Raw genomic sequence first — 15,005 nt, 5'->3', positions numbered from 1 at the left:
GGTGTGTTAGTGTATGTTGTGCTGGTATGAGTGGATCAGACAGAGCAGCGCTCCTGGAGTTTTTAAATACCGTGTCCACTCACTGTCCACTCTATTAGACACTTCTACCTAGTTGGTCCACCTTGTAGATGTAAAGTCAGAGACGATCGCTCATCTATTGCTGCTGTTCGAGTTGGTCATCTTCTAGACCTTAATCAGTGCTTTGTATTGTCTAAGCAGTTGAGGGTTACTGGCCTTGCTCAAGGGCCCAACAGTGGTAACTCTGTAGTGGTGGGGCTTGAACCAGTGAACTTTAGATTACTTGTCCAGTATCTTAACCATTAAGGTACATCTGCTCTAGAAACTGTTGAATGTTTTAGGTTTACATTCATTTATTAAAGTAGGCTGTACTGTGTATTGTAGCTTCCATTTATTCCAACATATAATTTATGCGTGTAATTTAATGACTGCACTTTTCCTTTAAAATTTATAAAATCTGTGATTTTTAAAAAACAAGGTCGGTAAAATTTAGCACAAAGAGCTTGTCTGTGCTAAGACTATCCATCACTTATTGAAATATCCAGATGTATCCTAGTATTTATATACATAAGCCTGTATTTAAATAAAGCCTATATTAGATTTGCAGAGGTAAATCTAAAGCAAATACACTGTACTTAACTGTTCTTAAGGTGGAACATTTCTAGCATAGTCCAGGAGATACGCTTCTGAGATTTTAGTAACGTGTAATTTAGCATTTAACTTTCTTCTCTTTCCGATCAGTAGGTTTCTCTAGGCTTGGAAAATCATTTTCTGTATTCACACTCGTCTTACACCATTTAGCACCTTGACACTTTCTTTGCTGCAGATTGTGTAACTCATTATTAGAAAGGAAAAGTGCTGGCCATTAGCATGAGTCCAACATGTTTTTATTTGCAAACAGTAAAGAAGAACTCGAAAATAATGGAAAGTACCTCGAGACCCAATTCACTAAGCGGGAAAATTAAGTTTTAAGTTCTTTTTTATCTAGTGGTATTAGTAATGAAAGGATTGGTAAGATTCATCAAACATTGTAGTAGTTCCTTAGTAGGATGTTCCAATTAACATAAATATATAGAAGTTGCTGTAGTGGTTTATACCTCGATTTACACCTTTTACATTTGTTTCTTTTGTATATTTTGAAATATATCATTGGTAGTGCCTGAAGTCTTCTCAGATTGCACTGCAGGTGTTTATCTGTTTATTAAGACTTTAACATCATGTGGGTAGCACTGTCGCCTCACAGCAAGAAGGTCCTGGGTTCGATCCCCGGGTGGGGCGTTCCGGGTCCTTTCTGTGCGGAGTTTGCATGTTCTCCCCGTGTCTGCTCCGGTTTCCTCCGGGTGCTCCGGTTTCCTCCCACAGTCCAAAGACATGCCGCTAGGCTAATTGGAGACACTGAATTGTCCCATAGTTACCTAGCCGCTGGGATGCACAGACCAGTGCATTGTAGTGCCGGTCCCAAGCCCGGACAAATAGGGAGGGTTGTGTCAGGAAGGGTAAAACTGTGCCAAATCCCGCCGGCGAAGCCTAACGGGAAGAAGCCGGAAATGCCGACCCCGTAACCGAAAAACAGGACAAAGGCTGAGGAACAAGAAGAAGTCAAATTCATAATAGGACAGGTAGTTACTGGTTACACAAGATTTATAGAGTTTAAACTCATCATGTCAAACATCATCACAACCAATGTTGTATCTTCAATTCACCTCACTTACATGTATTTGGACTGTGTGTGGAACATGGCGCTCCACATAGAAAAGGAGCCAAGCTGCTTTACCTAGGAATCAAACCCAGGACATTCTTGCTGTGAGGTGTTAGTGCTACACACTAAGCCACCGTGTCACCATTGACACTGGAAAACATTAGAAAAGTTGCTGGATGCATTTAATGCCCCAGCTCTGATTGAGGAGAACGAAGCTAACCCACACCCCCTCCGACACTTGGGCAGCAGCCGTATGCATTTTGTGACCTACACTAGACGAGATCAGCTGCGGATCAGCACTGTGTACGGAGAGACACACCCTGATCCACGCACTCCTTCCCTGCCCCTGTGCAAAAATGGTTCTGCCACTTCTTATGTGAATGCACCCTTAGCTGCACCTTGGATAGTTTGCTAGTTTAAGTAAGCATTACTAATGATGGCTACAAAATGGTATACCACTATTTACCCAGGTTTGGGATATACTCACACTGGGATGGAGAAGGAACCAAGACCACAATCCTTACTAGCTCATCTATCCTACATACACCAATCAGCCATAACATTAAAACCACCTTCTTGTTTCTACACTCACTGTCCATGTTATCAGCTCCACTTACCATATAGAAGCACTTTGTAGTTCTACAATTACTGACTGTAGTTCATCAGTTTCTCTGCATGCTTTTTAACCCCCTTTCACCCTGTTCTTCAATGGTCAGGACCCCCACAGGACCACCACAGAGTAAGTATTATTTGGGTGGTGGGTCATTCTCAGCACTGCAGTGACACTGGCATGGTGGTGGTGTGTTAGTGTATGTTGTGCTGGTATGAGTGGATCAGACACAGCAGCTCTGATGGAGTTTTTAAACACCTCACTGTCCCTGCTGGACTGAGAATAGTCCACCAACCTAAAATATCCATCCAACAGCACCCCGTGGGCAGCGTCCTGTGACCACTGATGAAGGTCTAGAAGATGACCAACTCAAACAGCAGCAATAGATGAGCGATCGTCTCTGACTTTACATCTACAAGGTGGACCAACTAGGTAGGAGTGTCTAATAGAGTGGACAGTGAGTGGACACGGTATTTAAAAACTCCAGCAGAGCTGCTGTGTCTGATCCACTCATACCAGCACAACACACACTAACACACCACCACCATGTCAGTGTCACTGCAGTGCTGAGAATGATCCACCACCTAAATAATACCTGCTCTGTGAGGGTACTGTGCGGGTCCTGACCATTGAAGAACAGGGTGAAAGCAGGCTAAAAAAGTGTGTAGAGAAACAGATGGACTACAGTCAGTAATTGTAGAACCACAATGTGCTTTTATATGGTAAGTGGAGCTGATAAATTGGACAGTGAGTGTAGAAACAAGGAGGTAGTTTTAATGTTATGGCTGATCAGTGTAAATATTAAGTACTCACTGCACACTGTGAGTGTTCCTGACTTTAAGGTGGTACTTGGTGATTATGGTTTGATCAGGTACTTGCTCTAGGAAACCTAATCATCTACTAAATGTGTTTTATAGGATTTTTGCCTTCCCACAGACACATCTATGGAAAATAAAGCTTTAAATTTTGGGTAGTCTGGTCGATAATAAATTATTCTTGCTTTTGTACATAAGGTGGAATTATACACCCTACCGAAGAAACATTACTGCACTTACAGCAACTGGTGGATAAGATTAAGAAAACAGCATTAGAAAATTTATATCAAAGTTGGCTTGTCTGAATTCCTTCATCTAGCAACCCTTAATGAAATAGCCCTTCACTCCACCACAGTTTTTACTACTTACAAGTTTAAACATGGCAAACTTAGGCTGCACAGTGGCTCGGTGGGTATCACTGTCGCCTCACAGCAAGAAGATCCTTGGTTCGTTTCCAAGGTGGAGTGGTCCGGGTCCTTTCTGTGTGGAGTTTGCATATTCTCCCATGTCTGTGTGGGTTTCCTCTAGGAGCTCCGGTTTCCTCCAACAGTCCAAATAGATTTAAGTGAGGTGAATTGGAGATACAACATTGTCTGTGACTGTGTTTGACATTAAACTTGAACTGGTGAATCTTGTGTAACCTGTAGCTACCTGTTCTGTCAAGAATGTAAACAAAGAGTAAAACATGACGTTAAAATCCTAATAAATTGAATAAAATTCAATAAATACACTATATTGCCAAAAGTATTCGCTCGTCTGCCTTTACACTCATATGAAATTGAGTGACGTCCCATTCTTAATCCATAGGGTTTAATATAATGTCGGCCCACCCTTTGCAGCTATAACAGCTTCAACCCATCTGGAAAGGCTTTCCACAAGGTTTAGGAGTGTGTTGATGGGAATTTTTGACCATTCTTCCAGAAGCGCATTTGTGAGATCAGACACGTCTCCGCTCTAATTCAGTGCACTGGTGCACAGTCATGTTGGAACAGGAAGGGGCCATCCCCAAACTGTTCCCACAAAGTTGGGAGCATGAAATTGTCCAAAATCTCTTGGTATGCTGAAGCATTAAGAGTTCCTTTCACTGGAACTGAGGGGCCGAGCCCAACTCCTGAAAAACAACCCCACACCATAATCCCCCCTCCACCAAACTTTACACTTGGCACAATGCAGTCAGACAAGTACCGTTCTCCTGGCAACCACCAAACCCAGACTCGTCCATCGGATTGCCAGACGGAGAAGCATTATTCGTCACTCCAGAGAACACGTCTCCACTGCTCTAGAGTCCAGTGGCGGTGTGCTTCACACCACTGCATCCGATGCTTTGCATTGCGCTTGGTGATGTAAGGCTTGGATGCAGCTGCTCGGCCATCCTATCACGGTCCCACGTTGGAATTCACTGAGCTCCTGAGAGTGACCCATTCTTTCACTAATGTTTGTAGAAGCAGTTTGCATGCCTAGGTGCTTGGTTTTATACACCTGTGGCCATGGAAGTGATTGGAACACCTGAATTCAATGATTTAGATGGGTGAGTGAAAACTTTTGGCAATATAGTGCACATCAGTGAGTGCCGAGATAAGGACTCCACCAGACATCTAAGCTAGTCCTGTTGTCCTAGGACATTACCAACAGGTTCTTTAACTTTTTGTGCGAGGTGAATCATCCTACAGTGCATCCTGGTATATCATGTCTTCCACAGATAAACAAAGCATACGTGCCCGGCTGTCCACATGATCAAAGAGAAAGCAGGATTTATTGGACCAGTCGACCCACTTTTATAGTTTCAATGACCAGGTCAGATGCCTGTGTGCACACTGTACAGTCTGTCAGTCTGCCCTCAGTCCTGGTCCCAAACCTGGATAAAAATAGGAGGGCTGCATCGGGAAGGGCATCCGTGCCAAATCTGTAGCAAATCAAGTATATAGATCAGAATGATCTGCCATGGCAACCCCTAAATACAGGGGCAGCTGAAAGGGGGAAAAAGTGTCTAATAAATGTTCAGTTGGCTGTTATTTACACTCTGCCTGCCAAGGGATGCCAGTAAAAGGGGGACATTTCTCACCTCTATGTACACTAAAAGTGTAACTGCTTGTCCTATTGAGTAGAATGCATGTTCCAGTTTGCCTTTAATTTATTTCATTTGGTGTAAATCCAAAATGGTAAACACACCAAAAACAATGTTGTATTAATACACAATAATACACAATTTACCTCACTTTAAAATAGATTAATAAAATTATCATAATCATTCAATATATTCAATTCAATATGGTTTGCAGTCAGGTTGAAGACTCCAAGATAATCACAAACTGTACAAATAGGGCTTAGAAAAATAACTTTTTTAAAGAGAGAGGTTTAAGAAACGCTGTGTGTATATATAACCCCAAATCAGAAAAAGTTCGGACAGTATGGAAAATGCAAATATTGGTTGTAATCATGGTTTGGTACAAATGCAGCATCCAGGAAAGGCTGAGTCTTTGATGAGCAAAGATGATCAGAGGATCTCCAGTTTGTCAACAAATGTGTGAGAAAATGATTGTAATGTTTGTAAACAATGTACCTCAAAGAAAGATTGGAAGGAATTTGCATATTTTCCCTCTACAGTGCATAATATCATTAAACCAGGGCAAGGGTGCAAGCTTAAGCTGAATGCCTGTGATCTTCGATCCCTCAGACGGCACTGCATCAAGAACCACCACTCAACAATAGCTGATATAACCGCATGGGCAAGGGATTACTTTGGCAAACCTTTGTCAAACGTCGACTTCTTTGGGCTTGGAGGCATCTAGGATGGACCATCACACAGTAGAAACATGTATTGTGGTCAGATGAATCAGCATCCCAGGTCTTTTTTTTTTTTAAATGGGCGCTGTGTGCTCCAGACCAAAGACTAAAAGGAGCATTCAGACTGTTATCAGCAACAAGTCCAAAAGCCAGGGTCTGTCATGGTATGGGACTGTGTCAGTGCCCTTGGCAAAGGTCATTTACACTTCTGTGATGGCAGCATTAATGCAGAAAAGTACATTGAGATTTTAGAGCAACATATGCTGCCTTCAAGACGTCATCTTTTCCAGGGACATCCAGCATTTTTCAACAAGACAATCAGACAACTGCGACAAACACATCTACATCTTCTTATCACCAATAACTGATCGATGCTTTTTGCATAAAAATGAACATCTGTAACAACAGCACAAATGCTTGCAAATAATCTACACACTTCACCATGATATTACTACTCTTTACTTTCAATAAAAGCGCTATCAGTAAACTGTAGAAAATAAAATGAATATTATTTCTTTTTTTCTTGTTTTATCTTTCTTTCTGATCTTTTCTATCTTGCTTTAATACATCTCTTACCTAACTTTTTACCCTCTCCTTCTTTCTTAGAACTGGATAATCCAGAGGCACGAGTGCAAGAGATCCATAGTATCGTTCATCGCCTCCCAGAGAAAAACCGCCAGATGTTGGAGCTGCTCATTAAGCACTTGGCAAAGTAGGCAATGTACCTTTTTACTGCTTACAAATATGTAACACTAGAAGAGGGTGCAAACACCAGGAACACTTTGCTAACACGTTCTTGGCTTTCACACCCAAAACACAGACAGTTTAATCATCTGTTGTAAACAGGAAACAAAAAGGAGAATAATTACAATAAAAAAACTAAAAATAAATAAGAAAAACGTAAAAACTCGAGAAATAATGGCTAGATAATTAGACATGCAATTGGAAGCAGTGCCACTGTACTACTAATTCTAATATATGCTTGTATGATATGCAAATTTCTGTCATATTCAAATTTTAAGGTTTGTGTTTGTGATGTAACAATATTCCTTCACGTAGCATTCAAGTGCCTCACATTTACTGGTTAATTTGCACTGTGAGGCGGCCCTACAATCCTATGGCAATTCAGTTAGCAACCGGTTAGTCAAAATGTCCAAGATGTTGAACGTAAAGCAGCTAAAAACACGACTCAGGTAAGTGAGTTTGGAAAACTCCCAACCAATTCTGTAGAGGCAGCGGGGGAGGTGTCATAACACGGATGGGTATTTCTGTATTTGAGAACATTGCTGGATGTTCTAGGTTTAAGTTCAGTCGTTAAGGTAGGCTGTGCTGCATATTGTAGCTTTAATTGATTCTATCATTCAATGTATGAGTGTTATTTAATGACTGCTGTGAAATGTGTAATTTTTCTTTAAAAAATATTGAAAATGAGGTCTGTGAAATTAGGCACATAATTATAAGAGCACTTTTACATTACATTTACATTTAGCCGACGCTTTTGTCCAAAGCGACTTACAATAAATGGAGTACATCTCTAAAAACAGCATAAATAATATAAAAATAAGAAAAGAAAAAATAAATAAACGAAATGATTTGCTAGATTACCAGGCCAGAAAGGTGGCATAGACAAAGAGGAAGAAGAACTAGAGGAGGAAGAGTGGAGGAGAGGGAATGAAAATGAGGTTAGAGGTGTTAGTATGTTAGAGGTGTTAGGAGAGAAGGTGTTCCTTGAAGAGCTCGGTCTTCAGGAGTTTCTTTACCGTAGCGAGGGACGCCCCTGCTCTGGTAGTGGCTGGAAGCTTGTTCCACCATCGGGGGACTATGTATGAGAACAGCCTGGATTGCTTTGTGTGTACTTTCGGCAAAGCTAGACGGCGTTCTGTGGAGGAGCGCAGCGGACGGAGGGTAACGTAAGCCTTTAGCAGTGAGTTCATGTAAGTGGGTGCCTGTCCCGTTATCACCTTGTAGGCGATTGTAAGAGCTTTGAACTGGATGCGAGCAACAACCGGAAGCCAGTGGAGCTCAATGAGTAGTGGAGTAACATGTGCTCGTTTTGGTTGGTTGAATACCAAGCGAGCTGCTGCATTTTGTACCATCTGTAGTGGCTTTATGGTACAGGCCGGGAGGCCCGTTAGCAGCGCATTGCAGTAGTCAAGGCGGGAGATGACCACAGCTTGGACCAAGAGCTGGGTGGCATACTGCGTTAGGAACGGACGGATCTTTCTGATATTGTATAGTGCAAAGCGGCAGGACCGAGTCACTGAGGCAACATGGTTTGTAAAGGACAGCTGATCGTCAATCATGACTCCTAGGTTCCTAGCAACCTTTATTGGAGAGAGTGAAAGCGAGTCGATGGTTATGCTGAGGCTGTGCTGTACGGTTTGTTTTGCCGGAAGAATCAGCAGTTCAGTCTTAGATCGATTCAGTTGAAGGTGGTGTTCCTTCATCCAGGAGGATATGTCTGAGAGGCAGTGTGATATCCGCGCCGAGATTGAGGAGTCGTCAGGCGGGAATGATAGATAGAGCTGTGTGTCATCAGCATAGCAATGGTAAGAGAAACCATGTGAGCTGATAATCTGACCCAGAGAGGTGGTGTAAATGGAGAAGAGAAGGGGTCCCAGTACTGAGCCCTGGGGGACTCCAGTGGATAGTGAGTGGGCTGAGGACAGTTGTCCTAACCATGACACCTTGAAGGAACGCCCGGTGAGATATGAATTAAGCCATGAGAGTGGTTTGTTTGAGATGCCCATGTTTGAGAGTATAGTGAGCAGAAGGTCATGATTGACCGTATCGAAAGCAGCTGAGAGGTCCAGTAGAATGAGGACTGAGGACTGCCCTGCTGCTTTGGCAGATTTTAAGGCTTCTGTCACAGACAGCAGAGCCGTTTCAGTGGAGTGCCCTTTTTTGAAGCCGGACTGGTTCTGGTCCAGGAGGTCATTCTGGGAGAGGAAACCAGAGACCTGTTTGTAGACTACTTTTTCTATCGCTTTGGAAAGAAAAGGTAGTAGTGAGACCGGTCGATAGTTATCAACTTGGTCAGGGTTGAGAGTAGGTTTTTTGAGTAATGGAGTTACTTGAGCCTGTTTGAAGGCAGTTGGGAACTCTCCATCGGCTAAGGAGGTGTTGATCACATGTGTGATAGCTGGAATTATCACAGGAGCAACTGCTTGTAACAGTTTTGTGGGAATTGGATCAAGCGGACATGTAGTAGGACGGCTACATGTAAGGAGAGTCAGTGCCTCGTCCTCAGTAAGAGGGGTAAACGAGGAAAAGGTTGCGCCCTTGACCGAGGTTGAATGAATATCTTTGGGTGGATCAGTGAACTGGCTGCTGATGGCCGACACTTTTCCAGTGAAGAACGATGCCAGCACATCGGCTGTGAGGCAGCTGGTAGGAGGAGGAGGCGGAGGGTTTAGTAGCGATTTGAATGCCGCAAACAGTTTTCGTGAATCAGTGAGGGAGCTGATTTTGTTTTGATAATAGTCAGCTTTAGCAGTAGTGATGCTGGCCGAGAAGTTAGACAAGAGTAGTTGGTAACTGGCTAGGTCAGCCAGGTTCTTGCTTTTTTGCCGTCAGACACTTGTGACGTCAGACACTGATGCTGGACCAGACAGCTTGACTCGCACTGCATTTCCAAACGTGTTCCATGTTCAATAAGGTCAGTGCTCTGTACAGGCCACCGGTGTTGCTTTATATTGACACCCAGTCCCGCTGAGCCACTCTGATGATAAATACAAGTCTGGGGACTGGTGATAGGTGAGAACAAATTCACACTGATTCAGGAAGGGAGGAATTGGATTGATTTATATAAGCCAATCTATGTCTCCTCAGGGCAGAGCGCAGATGTACAACAGCATTCTGAACCTCTATGAAAACATACTGCTGTGCTAAATAGTAATAAACACTACACCGATGAGGCATAACATTATGACCACCTTTCTAACTGATTGGTCTGAGGCTATGCAGCCCCCATACGCAACAAACTGTGATGCACTGTGTATTCTGACACCTTTCTATCAGAACCAGCATTAACTTCTTCAGCAATTTGAACTACAGTAGCTCGTCTGTTGGATCAGACCAAACGGGCCAGCCTTTGCTCCCCACGTGCATTAATGAGCCTTGGTTGCCCATGACCCTGTCGCCGGTTTACCACTGTTCCTTCCTTGGACCACTTTTGATAGATACTGACCACTGCAGAACAGAGTTTTCAAGATGCTGTGATCCAGTTGTCTAGCCATCACAATTTGGCCCTTGTCAAACTCGCTCAAATCCTTATGCTTGCACATTTTTCCTGCTTCTAACACGTCAACTTTGAGAATATTGTGCATATTACACTGGAAAAGGCTCATTTCACGGTCTGTGACACGATTTCAATGGCCGTGAATTAGGTAGGGCCTTAACAATAGATTATTTTTATAAATGAAAGAGATTGACAGGGAAAGCTAGACCGGTCAGCTATGCCTAATAGTCAGTGCTAGAGAAACTAAATTTATAACAACTGTAATCTGGGTTTTGAATAGGCATTCAGATGAATAATAGTAACACATTACTAACTTCAGGTCCATTAGAGTTTTCTTAAAATAACATGTCCTGCATTTACAATATCAGTTATGGCACTGACAGTTGGCTTATCAATTATTAAAAACAGCAGGGAATGAAAGTGTCAGGGAAATGTGTAAAATAATAATAGTATTAATTTGCTTTGGAATATGTAGTCAAATAAAGCTATAGTCTACAACATGTTATTAAGTACGTCACTATACACTGATCAGCCATAACATTAAAACCACCTCCTTGTTTCTACACTCACTGTCCATTTTATCAGCTGCACTTACCATATAGAAGCACTTTAAAGTTCTACAATTACTGACTGTAGTCCATCTATTTCTCTACATACTTTTTAGCCTGCTTTCACCCTGTTCTTAAATGTTCAGGACCCCCACAGGACCACCACAGAGTAGGTATTATTTAGGTGGTGGATCATTCTCAGCACTGCAGTGACACTGACATGACTATACATTAATGTTAGTGTGTGTTGTGCTGGTATGAGTGGATCAGACACAGCAGCACTGCTGGAGTTTTTAAATACCGTGTCCACTCACTGTCCACTCTATTAGACACTCCTACCTAGTTGGTCCACCTTGTAGATGTAAAGTCAGAGACGATCGCTCATCTAATGCTGCAGTTTGAGTTGGTCATCTTCTAGACCTTCATCAGTGGTCACAGGACGCTGCCCACGGGTCACTGTTGGCTGGATGTTTTTGGTTGGTGGACTATTCTCAGTCTAGCAGTGACAGTGAGGTGTTTAAAAACTCCATCAGCGCTGCTGTGTCTGATCCACTCATACCAGCACAACACACACTAACACACCAGCACCATGTCAGTGTCACTGCAGTGCTGAGAATGATCCACCACTCAAATAATACCTGCTCTGTAGTGGTCCTGGGAGAGTCCTGACCATTAAAGAACAGCATGAAAGGGGGCTAACAAAGCATGCAGAGAAACAGATGGACTACAGTCAGTAATTGTAGAACTACGAAGATTCTATATGGTAAGTGGAGCTGATAAAAGAAACCAAGTGGTTTTAATGTTATGGCTGATCAGTGTACAGTAGTGATTATTTGGGACTGTATCTAGAATGAGTTTTTATTTATCATGTGGCATCGATGACAGTTACAGAAGAATGAGAAATTCAATTTACATAGTGGGTATCCATCAACAAATCACAAAACTCTAACAGTTCAACTCTTGTGGTATTATAATGAAAATCATCATACCCTTTTGGAATCCTTGTCTTTTGTCACATTATGCCATGAAAATTAAAATCATCAAGTTACATTTTTTAAAAATCTGATAAATTACTAGGGATGTCCCGATCACGTTTTTTTGTTCCCAATACCGATCCCGATTATTAATTTTGATCTCGATCCGATACCGAGTCTCAAACCGATACTTGTATTTTCTAGATATTGTCTAGATAAGAACTAGATAATACTGTTCACACAGTGCACACTTCAAGTACATTACAATTATTCAAATTAATCCAGTGTATATGTTTAACAACTAAATAGCTCTGCAGTGCTGAAGGGGAAAATGCTGCATCCAAACTATTGGCCTAATGTTTTTGTATTTTTACAAAATCAATCAAAATGAGTGAGATAATTACAGTTTTACTTTAAACTTTACATTCGAAGAAAAAAAATCTGTTTAATGCAGTGATACACTAAAAATGAACAGAAATCTGTGTAGCAGCTTAACTTGAATATAAGAAAATAAGTTACTTGAAAGCATTACAGTAAAACCTGAAATGGAATGGCTCTTTTGTTATGAAGGAAAGACAGTTCTTAAAGTGCTTGTATTGTGACAAGGGTTTGATGGACGTTTGTACACGAAGTGAGTGTGTTTTGACCCTTTAGGCCTTCCATAGAACATGAAACAGCGTGCTTGACTCAGCTGTCCGGTATTCGGTACTGTAACAGAAGTTAAAGTGTTCTGCTCCCGACAATATGTGAATATACCGTGTATTTATTTCTTTATTAAACGAGTGCATCACTACGTTGTTTCGTAAACCGGTGTGATCCTTAACTCACACACCATATAAACAGTAAAATTCTACAGTAATGAACGCAGCTCTGCTACTACCGGCTCGTGAAGCGCTTGCATTACAGACGTTACACTTCACTGTTGGACTTGTTTTACCTTCCAGTTTAAACTATTTCCACACACCGGACATGCTGACGTAAAACAAAAGATCGGGATTAAGATCGGGTTTAATAAAGCCGATTCCGATCAATTAAAAAATGCCTTGATCGGCCCCGATCCCGATCTTTGAGATCGGATCGGGACATCCCTATAAATTACTATAAGGAAATGAATGAAAGTAAAATACCAGGTTTGGATAAGTAATCAGCCCCTTAGACTAAGCATAATAAACTTGCTCAGGTACAACCTACAGCCTTCCAGATCACATGTCAGGCTAATTGACTCACAGCAGACATCATGGTTTTCATTACTAAGAATAAAACCAGCTGTTCCTTGAGGGTTCCACTACTACAGTGCATGGGAACACAACAATTCACCACGGTTGGAAAATTGTCGTCAAAGTGTCTTTGGGATTAATTTGTGGAAAGGCACAAGTTATGTGAAGACTACAAAACGATTGAAGCAGCTTTAATATCTCTCTGAGTACCGTTCAGAACACTGTCAAAAAGTGAAAAGTGTATGGCACCACCAGCACCTTGCCAAGGAAAGCTACTAGGAGGCCAATTACAACTTTAAAGTACTTACAAGTCTGTATGGCTGAGATGAGTGTGTCTGGGCAATCTCACAAGCTTTACACAAGGCTGGTCTGTATGGCAGGGTGGCAAGAAAGAAGCCGCTCCTGAAAAAGTGCCATGCTGAAAGAGTTGAGAGATTCTAATGCCATGTGACAAAAAGATTTTAAAGGTCAGATGAGACCAAAGGTTGAACTTTTTGGTTGAACTATTTCTCATCTTGAAAACTGGAAAATCAGACGACAGGAAGCCCAGACTATTGAGTCTTGTATCAAGCAAAAATTGAGATGTTCATTCGAAACACCAAAACAAGTTACTTTTTTTACCTCTGTCTTTTTTATAGTGTGGCCAGCCACCACCAGCAAAATCTGATGACTGTTGCCAATCTGGGTGTAGTTTTTGGACCGACGCTGCTCCGTCCACAGGAGGAGACTGTGGCCGCCATAATGGATATCAAGTTTCAAAACGTAGTGGTGGAGATCCTAATTGAGAACCATGAGAGGGTACGTCTCTGTTTTCTTTTAATATTTTTAATGCATTTTTCTCCCATTTTCTTCCAATTTAGTGTAATCAATGTGGCTTCCACTGCTGGGGATCCCTCGATTATTTTAGCAGTTGAGGAGGGTATATTGCTACCCACGCCCCCTCCTACCCGCGCGCAGCCCTCAATGGAACCCTTTTCCATCCATGCAGTCACCTCTATCCACCAATCAGGGTCCTAACACAGCGCCTTCATAGCCCGCCCACATAGTCCGGTCATCCCTCCCTGCAGGCACTGCCAATTATGCCTGCTAGACCGGTGGCAACACAGAGTTTCGAACCGAGGAGTTTAGAATCTCGGCCACCTGGGTCAAATATAATTTTATATCCATTACTTAGTGCATACTGCTTCTCTGTGTAAACAAAATACAAGATGATCCATTTATTTATCACAGCATGACAAATGAGTAGAATAAAAGTAACTGGGCCTGAAGCATTTATTTCGTTGGGTGCGAATGCATTAATATCAAAAACACATTCTCTTCAATAATTTCCTCCTTTTTTCCTCTTTTCTATTTTATTTATGCATTTTCTCCCAATTTAGCATAGTCAATTTGTCTTCTGCTGCTGGGGGATCTCTGATTGCAGTCGAGGTGGGTATATTGCTGCTCACGCCTCCAACTTACATGCAGCTCTTTGTGGAACCATTTTTCACCTATGCACAGGCAACTCTCTATCTGTTAATCAGGGTCCCTACACAGCGTTTGAAGACCCCACCCACATAGTCCGGTGATCCCGCCCTAGCAGAACCATGTCTGCTGCAGGCACTGCCAGTTATGCACAATGAAAAACACTGAAATACAATTGAAAAACAGTTCCTTATGCTTCTTAATGCTTGATCTTGGAATACCGTATTCCGTTCAGTAAGGGCGCATTCACATGAGAAGCAACAGCTGTGCCAGTATTTCCTAAGGAGTGTGCCAGTGCACAAAACTTAACATGACTTATTGTACTAAAATGAGCGAGGAATTTCATTAGTGGAGAGAACTCATGAGCAGTAATAATTAAGAGAGGTTTAGTGTTCCTGTGTCATTCTTTTAATACATTAAGTCTTTTTTTTTTATGATAAGCGGTTTAGACTCTCTTGGAAAAGCTGATTCTTACAATTTATCAGACCCCGAGCTGTAACACAAGTTTAAACAGGAGAAAAATCCAGCTAAACACAGATACATGTGGAGCTTTAAGAGTGAATTTGATGGTTATTCAACACAAATGCAGATTCGTCTCATATTGGCACTTTGATGACGTTTTACCACACCACTCAA

The 15,005-nt window shown here is 41.9% G+C and overlaps 1 protein-coding gene across 6 annotated transcripts in view; it reads left to right on the top strand.

The window, feature by feature from the left end:
• Positions 1–15,005, top strand: part of LOC134330970 (rho GTPase-activating protein 26-like) — a 166,944-nt gene that overhangs the window by 110,064 nt on the left and 41,875 nt on the right. For all 6 annotated transcript variants that reach the window (XM_063012291.1, XM_063012290.1, XM_063012288.1 and 3 more), the window contains 2 exons: positions 6,533–6,638; positions 13,544–13,703. In XM_063012291.1, coding sequence (XP_062868361.1) covers positions 6,533–6,638; positions 13,544–13,703 — 266 coding nt within the window. The remainder of the gene's footprint in view (positions 1–6,532; positions 6,639–13,543; positions 13,704–15,005) is intronic.

The sequence above is a fragment of the Trichomycterus rosablanca genome, chromosome 16, assembly GCF_030014385.1.
Source record: "Trichomycterus rosablanca isolate fTriRos1 chromosome 16, fTriRos1.hap1, whole genome shotgun sequence".
Lineage (NCBI taxonomy): Eukaryota > Metazoa > Chordata > Actinopteri > Siluriformes > Trichomycteridae > Trichomycterus > Trichomycterus rosablanca.
This window is presented reverse-complemented; position numbering and strand designations above follow the sequence as displayed.